The sequence below is a fragment of the Aulostomus chinensis genome, chromosome 2 (assembly GCF_037954235.1).
Source record: "Aulostomus chinensis isolate RoL2024-O1b breed Wild chromosome 2, RoL_Achi_v1.0, whole genome shotgun sequence".
NCBI lineage: Eukaryota > Metazoa > Chordata > Actinopteri > Syngnathiformes > Aulostomidae > Aulostomus > Aulostomus chinensis.
In genome coordinates this window covers 4873496-4885050 of record NC_141321.1, presented here as the reverse complement: position 1 = coordinate 4885050, position 11555 = coordinate 4873496, and the positions used below count along the sequence as shown (strand labels likewise).

General features: G+C 46.8%; 2 protein-coding genes across 5 annotated transcripts in view; one reads left to right on the top strand and one right to left on the bottom strand.

Annotated features, from left to right (window-relative positions):
• crybgx (crystallin beta gamma X) overlaps positions 1 to 4714 on the top strand; it is a 7721-nt gene extending 3007 nt beyond the window's left edge. The window contains exons 3-7 of the mRNA XM_086193186.1: positions 110 to 231; positions 1172 to 1307; positions 2150 to 2289; positions 3632 to 3846; positions 4639 to 4714. Coding sequence (XP_086049312.1) covers positions 110 to 231; positions 1172 to 1307; positions 2150 to 2289; positions 3632 to 3764 — 531 coding nt within the window. The 3' untranslated portion in view covers positions 3765 to 3846; positions 4639 to 4714. The remainder of the gene's footprint in view (positions 1 to 109; positions 232 to 1171; positions 1308 to 2149; positions 2290 to 3631; positions 3847 to 4638) is intronic.
• Positions 4715 to 8059: 3345 nt separating this feature from the next.
• cars1 (cysteinyl-tRNA synthetase 1) overlaps positions 8060 to 11555 on the bottom strand; it is a 14997-nt gene continuing 11501 nt past the window's right edge. For all 4 annotated transcript variants that reach the window (XM_086223525.1, XM_086223516.1, XM_086223507.1 and 1 more), the window contains 5 exons: positions 11434 to 11514; positions 11194 to 11261; positions 10478 to 10537; positions 10319 to 10402; positions 8060 to 9454 (listed from right to left, as the gene is read on the bottom strand). In XM_086223525.1, the coding sequence (XP_086079651.1) occupies positions 9326 to 9454; positions 10319 to 10402; positions 10478 to 10537; positions 11194 to 11261; positions 11434 to 11514 (422 nt within the window). In that variant the 3' untranslated portion in view covers positions 8060 to 9325. The remainder of the gene's footprint in view (positions 9455 to 10318; positions 10403 to 10477; positions 10538 to 11193; positions 11262 to 11433; positions 11515 to 11555) is intronic.

Below are 11555 nucleotides of genomic sequence, written 5' to 3'. Positions count from 1 at the left end.
GCAGGAGGTCAGGGTCATGACTGAGCTGGCAGGCCCAGCGCTGGTGTGTGCCAGGGATTTTGAGCTTCTGTCGAGATGAACATCCACTGAGCAGTGTGTCTGCCATCAGGTGACCCTTTTCGAGCAGCGGAACTTCGCCGGCAGACGGCTAGAACTGAGCTCTGACTGCGCCAGGCTCGGTGACAAGAACTTCCCAGAGAGATGCAACTCTGTGCAGGTGGAGAGCGGAGCGTAAGTCCACACCGCCATCTACAGGAGAGCAAGGTCACTACAGCACTCGCTGGGGGAGGGGTGTTACGCATACAGGTGACTCTGGACCGAATTCCAACCTTGACGTTTGCTTTAAACATCTTCAAATTGTGTTGACTTGAAGAAATAGCAGACATTTCTCAACCAGAGACATTAAATCCACTTTCACTAACGTGAGTCCTCATTTCAGAGGCTCATGCTCACTTGGAAAAGTTGCCTCGAAAAGAGTCATAAGGAAATGTCATTCCTTAAAACGGCTAAGTTCAACCAGATGTGACCAGACGTCACTCTACCCACAGCTGTTGAAATCAGCTCCATGCATTTGTACTCTGTAGCAGAGTTCAGCCACAATGGCAGATATGACTTGGCTCAGTATGAGTTCTTCTTCTATCAGACGGAATTAGAAGGAGTTCAGTAAACGTCAGTCACAAGTTTGACTGAATCACTTGGAGGTGCTTTTTTTCTAAAAGCAGAACACCAGTTCCTCTTTGCTGCATCACTGCGAGCCACCCCATTATGACTTAGCCATCACAAATGGTTTGGACCAGCATCCCACCAGAGGGTTTGATTGACATACGTTCTCCCAGGGTTTCCGTCCTGGGAAGCCTGGGCGGAAATGTAGCTAGTTAGCTCTGCTAACAAAGCTCAGTAGTTTGGCTTCGTCTTTGAGGAGTTTAAGCACTAATTTACTGTTAAAAGGCCAAAGTACACACATACAGATCAGAGTACAGTCACTTGTTGAGAAGTAGTTTTACTTCAGAGAGAGGAGAGAGGCCTGCTGCGCCGGAGCTTCAAGTTTTGAGAAAAGCCACTTGTTGACATTCATGAAAATATCATTTTAGAGTTAGTAAGTTTGTGATGGTGGTTTCTTCTGCTGCTGCATCTGTCGTCGACTCATCTCACCTGCTCTGTTCACTCACAGATGGATCGGTTACGAGCATGAGAGCTTCCGAGGCCGTCAGTACCTGTGGGACATGTCCGACCGAGGAGAGTACAACTGCTACGACAAGTGGTGTGCTCAGGTGGACCACGTGTCCTCTGTCCGTGCTGTCAAGCAGGTGAATCGGCCTATAGTCAGGGCTGCACACTCAAGAGAACCGCCTCCCAGTCCGGCCTGTGCTGCAGAGACGTCCCGCCCACACATCAGACCCTTCGCGCTTAAGAGAGGATTTTTGTTTGAATCCCACCAGAAACATTTTGATATTCTTTCAAATCCCCACTAATATTGCAAATCACATCTCAATTGTAACATCAGTCACTGTTAGTCAGCAGTGTGTTTTTCAGAATCACGCGGCTCCACGTGCAGTGGAGCCGCGTGATGCAAACACGCCTCCACTGCCACGCCTCCACTGCCACGCCTCACACACTGACGTCACTCGCTGGTCACTGGTCTTCAAACCTGTTACATTTGAGATTTAGGGTCCATCCACGAGGTTCATCCAGACTCTAAATTGACCGTAGGCGTGGCTGGGAGAGCCAATGGTTGTCTGTCTCTATGTGTTGGCCCTGCCATGGACTGGTGACCTGTCCAGGGGGAAGGCTGCTGGGATAGGCTCCACCCCCACCACCCTCAACAGGAGAAGAGGGAGAAGATGGATGGAGGGATGGAGGGATGGATGGATGGATGGATGATGGAGGAATGGATAGAAGGATGGATGGAGGGAGGGAGGGAGGGATGATGGATGGATGGATGGATGGGTGGGTGGGTCCAACCATGCAGACTGGAGTGTTATTAATCTCCTGGATATAAAACTCAGTTGTGCCCGGAGACAAAAGCTGAGAGGAACCTCCCTCCCCTTCATCCCAGATAAATACAGAGCAACAGTGTCCGGCCAAACCGTAGAAGCGTATCGCCAAACACACCTTCTCACCGGGTGTGTAAATTTGTGTTTCCATGCAGGACAACAACCCTGCCAGAGCTCAGCTATTTGAGCGAGCCGGCTTCTCCGGTAAGAAGATTGAGATCCAGGATGACATTCCCAACCTGATGAGCCGATACAGCCTCAACAGAGTCGCCTCCATCCGTGTGCTCGGAGGAGCGTAAGTGAAACACCTCGACTGGTTTCCCTCACATTCAGCAGTGCGCACACGTGGTGATACAGGTTATGATGATGGCGCTCAGAACCTGTCCTGTTTCCATAGATATGTAGATACAGGTGTAGTTCTTACAGTTTCCTTCCTAAAGAGGAACATGATTTCTATTTTTTCAATCACTATTAAAGTACTCAATAGTCTTTGTTACAGCAAATAGTGAGTTCATGTACTTTTCACTTCATTGCTACATGCGCCAATCAGCCAAAGCATAAGGACACCAAGAGGTTTTGTGTTGAGTTGAAAACTGCAGTAAAGCCCCTTCCTGAGGACTGTAATGTTCCCATTTTAGTGAGTCTGTTGATTGAGTCAACTGTCATGTTGTCGGCTGCTGTTTGTGTTTCTGTTGAGCACCACTGGATGGTACTGGGAGCTGACCCTAATACTGGTCACACTTATGGACCAAATATTAGAGTCACCTGCCAGTGAAACACAGCATCGTTCAACACCGCCACAGGCAGCAGCCTTCAAAATGGCAGATGCAATCGTTCACAACCCAACAGTCTTTCGGTCAATCTCCCATTTGAGAAGCTTGAATAAAATAATGACTTTTTAAATCAAAAATTAAGTCGATATAAATTAAATGAATGTTTTAACTTTGAATGTCCTTTATCTCAACTTAGTTTTTGAAAAAGCCCTGCACAGAATCAGTTCAGTCAGTACACGTCCATCAGTGGCCCCCATAGTGATGAAGGAGCTGCACCGTCCCCCACGAGGCAGCTGGCTAGTCAGCATCAGACAGTGAGGCGGTGGGAAGTGAGCTTGTGAGCTGTGTTGCCAGCTCAGTCGCAGGACCAGAAGGATGAATTTATGTGAGACAAGAAAAGTCCGCTCACTCCAGCTTCCTTTTTGTGCAATTTACTGGTGTGTCTCCACCAGCGTGACACTTGTAGCCCAGTGCTCCTCTTCAGACTGGGGGGAGAGAGCGACATCCTCCTTACCCCTGACCCTCAGTGGCAGCAGGTGAGAATGTGGTCAGGGTCCTCCTGCAGGCCTCCTCTCAACGAGTCGCTCCCTGAGCTCTGGGATTACTGGCATGGCAAAAAAGGCACACGCTGCTTTTGTCCGTCCAACAGTCCAAGACAGAGACTCTTCATTTTCTGTCCAAGACAACAGAAAGTTTGCAAACCCTGATATTGAAGTCTGTGAAAAGAGTGGGGGAAAGTGAAACAATGCAAATACTTGGATTTTGTTTTTATGACTGATCAGTTCAGGCAGCCAGGTTTGTTTGTTCTTATCAAATGTGTGTGTGCAGCAGGTTACAGTGGTGAGTGACCTCTTGTGTATGCAGGTGGGTGGTGTACCAGGAGCCAAACTACAGAGGTCACCACTACATCCTGGAGAAACGGGACTTCAACAACTTCTCCGACTGGGGCAGCCAGAACAACACCGTGGGCTCGATGCGCAGAGTCCGATTCAATTAAACGTCTCTAGACTCCCGTCAGCATGACTTCACCCAGCGTCAATCACACCGCCTGTCAGCTTTACACACAAAATCTTATTTTGGTAATAAACTGTTAAAGATAATTCTTGTTTGTGATTCATTTTATTTACACCTGTACAGCCGGTCAAACATTGCACCGGTTGCAGCAGCTCAGGAGGCTAAAACATTGGCGTAGGATTTGGAGAGTAAAAACCTCAGACGTGATGTCGCCGCAACCGCCGCCAGATTCCAATCATCCAGACACCGAGCTTGCAGCTGCTTTACTGGTGCACAGAGAGGCTTCAAGACAATTTAAAATGTTTAGATTTGAGAGGTGCTCACTGCAGCAAATGTAGTTAATCCATGAATTAAATCTTCACAACAGCAGCAGCACAAGTGCAATCATCCACATGTAAATTCACGAGTGAAAACATGAACAACTCAGTTACACTACATGTTGTTGTACTTGATCCACCCAGGAAGTAGATAAAGTGCCAAGTAAGCCAGTTGGCAAACTGGCTTATCAGGGTCAAGTTAAAAAGCCACCATATTGCTGATGAGCGTGTCGTAGTCGCCAAGGGTCAACTCCACCAGGTACTCTGTCGATGGTTCTTGGCTCAGCGGCGTTGGTCGTGGTGTGAACGGCTCTGGATTTGCCGTTTGTGATGCCCATGCTGTCTCCTCAGGATCTCAGCAACATGACTTTGGTGCTCTTTGGAAGCGAAGATGCTATTTTAGATCTTCTGGCTCATCAATTAAACACAAACAATTGGTTTCAGATTGACTGACAGCTATTTTGTTATTTATTATGATAAATTTATGATTCATTTTATTACCTTCCTCAATAGCTGTTTGTCATCGCTCTGCTCACACAGGACAAGCGGATCTTGCCTCCTGTGACAACGACCGCACCGACGCAGGAGCCAAAACAGCAGCTGCCTCAGACAGATACGCTTCCGTTGTCCCAGTGGAGGAACCGTTACTCTCTTTAGTGGCCATGCAAACCTTTGCCTCTCCAGCTGAAAAGCCTGCATGGGCTTACGGTGGCTGCTCTCTCTCTCTCTCAAGACAAACAGATGGCAAGTTGAGATGCTATAAGTGCGAAGGCTATGGACACATCTGACGTGACATTCCTTGTCGATTCAGGCGCAGAGGTCTCTGTAATCCAATCTAGAATTCTCCCTAATGCTCCTAAAACGACAAGATTCTTGAAAACAGTAGGGGCATCAGGCATTCCAGGATTTGAACCGATCTCTGAACCATTAACTGTATGTTTTGGGAATTATACAGGGGAACATTCATTTCTCCTCTCTCATGTGTGTCCTATAAATTTACTGGGCAGAGACCTCATGTGCGCACTAAAGATTGAAGTGCATTGTGATCCTACAGGTATAAAAATAAAATGTGGTGTGGAAGGTTTACATCCCATTTGCTGTCTTGGGAGTGATTATTGTTATCTTATAAATCCTTGTGATATTGACATATCAGAAACACCTGAGGTTAAGCTTCTGCCATTGACTGCTGAAGAGGAAGCATTGCTTTCAACAGTGCCTGATATTTTGTGGGCTCAGAGGAAGTTTGATTTTGGGAACATAAAAGGTGCATCGCCTGTTACTGTCAAGCCAAAGTCAACTTACAGACCCTGTAAAAGACAGTATCCACTCAGCCCTGAAGCAAATGAAGGTATTGCTCCTGTCATTCCGTCTCTCATAAGTCAGAGTGCCATTGTGGGATGCCCTGATTCACCATGTAACACCCCCATCTTGCCTGTAAAGAAACCAAATGGAAGTTGGAGACCAGTCCAAGATCTCAGGGCAATAAATGAAGCCGTTCAACATCCAGCTCCAACTGTACCTAATGTGGCTACGTTAATGTCCCAGGTTCCAGCAGATTCTTGCTGGTTCACAGTCACTGATTTAGCAAATGCATATTTTAGCATTCCTGTTCACCCTGACTCACAATTCTGGTTTGCTTTCACTTTCAATGGTAAACGTTTCACTTGGAGGCGAATGCCACAGGGTTATGCCTCCAGCCCCACTCTGTTTACTGCAGCTGTGGCTGAGAACCTGTCGCATTGGCAACCAGTGTGTGGCAGTACACTTATTCAGTATGTTGATGATCTTCTACCTCTACAGGTAAACCCATCGCTGACAGATCTCTTATTATTAATCTTCTGTCTGCATTCCTGCTACCAGCCTCAATAGCAGTATGCAAGTGTCAAGCTCACACAGGGTCGGCTGACCCAGTGTCACGGGGTAATGCGGCCTCAGACACGGCTGCAAAATCTGCTGCTCTCACCTGTCTGCCACATTTTGCAGCTGCCCTTGTCTATCCAGACAAACATGTTTTCTCTTAATGATGTCTCTTTGCTTCAAACAGGAGCTGATGCTGGAGAGAAAGCGTTTTGGAAAAGAAAGGGTGTAATGAACTCCCTACTGGAGTCTGGGTAAACAGTGTTGGTCTCCCAGTACTCCCGAGATCCATATTCCCTTTGTTAGCTAAGTTGATTCATGGTCCTGACCATGAATCAAAAGGAGGGATGATGGATATTGTAAATAAATTATGGTATGCACCAGGATTTTCAGCATTTGCTTAAAATTTTTGTAAAAAATGTTTAATTTGTGCAACGAGTAATATTGGCAGAGGAGAAACAATGCCTTTGTCAGCACATCCAAAACCGGAGGGTCCTTTTGAACATTTGATGATGGATTTCATAGAACTTACTCCATGCAAGGGTTATAAATTTTGTCCTGTAATTGTTGGCATGTTTTCAAAATGGATTGAGTGCTTCCCATGTAGACATGCTACAGCTGTGTCAGTTGCTAAAGCATTGTTGAGGGAAGTAATCCCAAGGTGGGGACTTCCATCGAAGTTAACCAGTGACAATGGGTCTCATTTCGTTAACACATTGTGCCGACCACCCAGCAAGTGGAGGGGCAGTCGAAAGGGCTAACCAGACTTTGAAAACAAAATTGACAAAGTTAATAGCAGAAACTAATCTTTCATGGGTTGACAGGACCGACTGACAGGAATGGATGATGACATGTTACGATACTGTTGTTCACTCAACCATGTTTTGAAGCTTATCTTCCCGAAGGTGAAAGCAGCCCTTCCTGAGCCTACAGCAGTGCAGCTCCACAACATCCAACCGGCTGACTGGGTGGTGGTGAAGGATCTCAGGAGGAAACACTGGCATCAACCTCAGTGGACAGGACCATACCAGGTGCTGCTGACCCCTCCGACTGCTGTCCAGATAGCTGAGAGGGACATGTGGATTCATGCATCACAGTGCAAGCCTTTCCCTAACGATGTCCTGGACGGAGAAGAAGCAACCCAGACAGAAGGGAGATAACGAGGGTTCCTGGTGGAAAATCGGGATTGCAGTATCCATCGTGGGTTTGACCATCACCGCTGTCATTGTCCAACTACACTGCAAGCTGATTCCTGGACCCATGGACGACTTCGGCCCTGCTGTGCATCCACTGCTGTAAAGGGGGGAGACCTCACCCGCTGCACACACAAAGCAAGGCTGAAAGAACGAAGTCTCAACTCTGAAGTTTCACGTCAGGCCGGTGTGCGAGTTGACAAGAGCTCAGCTTCTACTTCCTCTTACATATGACAGCAGATTTCATGCTCCTCGAACCTTAAAAAGTAGCCTTAAGGGTAGGCGGATTTTAATCTGCTCGGCAACAAAGACTGTATAAAGGGTCAAGTGTGCTCTTCTTCAGCACATGCTTGCTGTGTATTGAACAGATTTCTGTCTTCAGAATCAGAATGCTTTATCATCATCATGCTTAGCAAGATGAAACAACTGCTCACACTGAGCAACAGTTTGTGTGAGTGTTGCTTCTCATTGGGACAAACTGTGGTGGGTCCATCTTCATCATTTCCCCACCAGTCTCTCTCTCTCTCTTCCCCCATCAGAGGGATGGACCTGCCTCATCAACCCCTGACCAGAGGGGATCAAACATGATGCAGCTTCCCTTCCAGGACACTGAGAGTCCCAGGGCTGCCTTGCCATGTCGCACCTTCCATCTTAGCATTTGTTAGTTGCATTCTGATGAAGGATGGGTGCATTTTACACTTGGATTTATAAAACACAAGACACTATATGCTCAACTTAGATACTTGCGAGATTCACTCAGAATAAGAAACCACTTCAAAATAACTGTAAGGACCTCAGATTCGATTAATGCTGAAAAAGACAAATTGAAGAATTTTGTGAAGTTAAAACATGCAAAAAGCACAGATGGACGCATTCTCTCTCTAAAAAAACAAACAAACTGATTCTGAGCATGTTTTTCAGCAGAAGCTCAAACTTTATTTCAGTTAAAAAGATCAAGTCATGACAAGGGCACGTTCAATTCCACCGGTAGGCTTTTCTATGGGTTTAATCAGAGGCTGGCGGTCTCCTACCAGAGCCAACAGTACATAGCAACATCCCGTGGTGCAGCAGGTGTTCACTGTAAACTAGCCAAAGACATCTAGAATGAGCCGGTACCACAAAACCACAGCCGTCACATCACACCTTCAATTACAGGGAAACACAGGCAACTACACCAGTCACATGGTCATAAAATAGAAACTCCAAGTTTGTAAATGATCCAGCTGGGTTCAACTGCTGCCATCCCTTAGCCTTAACTGATATTGCCTTTGGAAAAAGGAGGAGTGATGTCACTTGGGCTCCTGCTGTGTTGAAACTATGTTGCTTTTGATTAAACATCCCAGCATGGAAAAAAACAACAACTCAAAAGTTCATGAAGTAGCTCAGCGACAGAGACACAACCAGAAGCACTTCCTGCTGAATCACTGAAGCATTTTTCCCCATCTGAAAAGCTTCTGAAGCCATTACCTCCCCTAAGCATTAACTGTAATATACGAAGAGTAGAAAAATACACGGCCCTAATGGACGGCTGAATAATTAAAAAAAACACCGCTTAGGGGGGCGCCACTCAAGCCACAAGCCCACAAGACGCATGATGAGAAGCGGCTGCCCAGGTTTCAGGGTCGCCGTCACCACACAGGTTCTATTTTGCTCAGGACAGACATGGGAACACATTTTAGGTCGTTATCTGAGGAGTAGTTTCCATCAAATCAGCACATCTCAATAACATCGCGAACACCACCAGCTGCTCCACACAGGGCGAGGAAGACAGACGCACGGCGCTGGCTTGGCTGTTGCTGAGTGAGTCACTGTGGACTGGATTAAAAACACTTGCAAGTATTGATTTATTGAAGATTCTGTAGATAATTTTTTATGGAATATTCGAATCATTTATTTTATGGCCTTTGTGATGTCATTTTTCACTGTACACCCTGGCCCAGCGTCTCTTAGCGTAGCAACCAATGGCACATTGCTTTTATAACGCGAGAACTCACTAAAATGGTCCCAATGCACTGATCCTGTTTGTTAGTTGGTGTTTGTAGAATTCTATCTTTAATTTTCAGGTACGTCAAGCATCGCTCTTAGAAAGGTAATCAGAAGGAGGAAGTGGCATCTCTGGCATCAGCGTTGATAAGCTAGCTTGGACACAGAGCGGCTGGTTTGAGCGGGAAACACGACTAGTTGGAATTTTTGCTCATGTCCAGATAGTCTTTGTACATTCTCTCTTGGGTCTCATAGATCTTGCGCAGCTTCTTGGCTTGGCACTTGCTGATCTCCTTCCCTTCCGCATCATGAGTGGGGAAACCCTGTGGACAGAAAACAAGTCTGCAGTCAAACGTCTCTGATACGCGTAGAAGAAACCATTCTGCCCCCCTGCTGACAAATGTGAAGGTGGATGGAGTTTTAAGGGTGTTTGAACCCAGTGTTCCTGATCCAGCTGAGGTCTGTCAACCTCCATTCCTGGTGAACATCAGCTGCACATCTAGTGGAGCAGGACGGTAGTATTTGATTATCAGTACATGCTAGCAGCATGTATAATATTTGTATTTAAACACAAGAAAAATAACTCCATGTAAATTTTCAACAGGTTGAAAAATGCGTGGTTACTGATGATGAAATATGGTCAATCACGCCATTAACTCTTGATTCACATCCTTGGTTTTGAAACTTCTCAGTAACACACAGAATACAAGAGTGTGAAAGACATCCAACCATCCATCCTCTATACTGCTTATTAAGGGTGGGGGGGGGGGGGGTGGAGCCGGTCCCAGCTGACAATGGGTGAGAGGTGGGGTTCACCCTGGACGGGTCACCAGTCCGTCACAGGGCCATCAGGAGCAATTTGGGGTTCAGTATCTTGCACAAGGACACTTGGACATGGTCACCGGGGGAAGTGAGGATCGAACCAGCAACCCTCCTGTTGCTAGACGGCCACTCTACCCCTGAGCCACGCTGCCTTGTGAAAGGCAAATACTCTAAACATGAGCTCAAAGGAACGGGTCAGGCTCTACAGGCGGGCAATCAGATGATGACCATCAGAAGAGCCGTGACTGCACACGTGAGCTCACCTGAAATCATCCTCAGCTAAAAAGGTAAGGGAGTGGTGCGTGGACCCTTCATCTATTATTCACATTCATCACAACAGCTGACATGTCAAGAAGATCACTTACGCTTTCATCAAATTTGGAGTATTTGTCAGTTTCTGCGCGGAACAGCTGAGATGGAGGGATCTTCATTTTTGCGTACTTCGACATCTGAAACACAAAAGCAACGTGCGAGTGAGTAAATCGACACGTCCTGAGACCGACCACGAAGGAGGAAGAACTCACTTCTTGTTCCTGTTTCTTCCTGGCAGCCTCGTCCTTCTTCCATTTCTTCTCCTCCTCAATCTGTGAAAGAGCAACAAATCCTAGTTGAAAGCGTAACAGGTCAGCTTTGAGCCTCACGTATTCAAATACCGCCACATGCAACAGTCATGAGAGAACGGGACTCTGCTGGAAGGGTGTCTCAGCTCAGCTCAGCTCCCTCCAGGAGAAAAACAGCCTTATTCAGGGATTCTAAACTGTCGCAGAGACTTTTTGGTTTCCAGCATCTGCAACTTTCCTTCCCTCTGTTCAGAGATGGAACAAAGTCAACATCACCCGGCGGTGGAAGAAGTACTCAGATCAGATTTACCGTTGTGACCCTACCAGCAGTTTAGAAGCAAAATACTCCACAACAAGTAGTTCTGCATGATTAATCCTCCTTCAGTACTAATAAGAATTATTCTCACCAAGACGGGAGTAAAAGTATTAAAGGGGAAGATCAGATTTGGCCCCTCTGGTCAACAGAATCATGTATCATGTAACTTAAGTCGAGCAACAACAAAGAAACCTGATCGCTAATCTTTTTCAGTCGGTCCCATTTGGGCGTTTACTGAAATAAAAACGTGAGACGTTCAGAGGGAAAAAATCATAATCAAAAACTGTGGTATGAAGCATGACCAGTTAGGACTGCGTGGGGCGGGGCCGCTCTGGTGGTACTGTGGGTGCCGGTAGACCCTCACCTTCTTCTTCTCATCTCTCTCCTTCAGCAGCGTCTCCTTGTCCACCAGCTTCACCACGGTGGGCAGACCTGCAACAATCACACCGCATCACTGCACCGCTGCACAGACGCTCTGTACTTTCACAAGCAGGAACCGCGCTTCGTGACACTTCTATCGGCTCCTCCTACAGCCTAACTTGTTATCAAACCTCTCGTCCACCACTGTAGGTGGCAGGATATCGAGGTACCACAGCGCCGTTACCTTCGTGATCCTCCAGTCGGACGCCCAGTTCTGGCAGGGTTTCATCACGAATCTCATCGCAGAGCAGCAGCAACTCCATCACTAGACAACAGTTTCAAAGGTTACAGTTGGAAGGCACACTA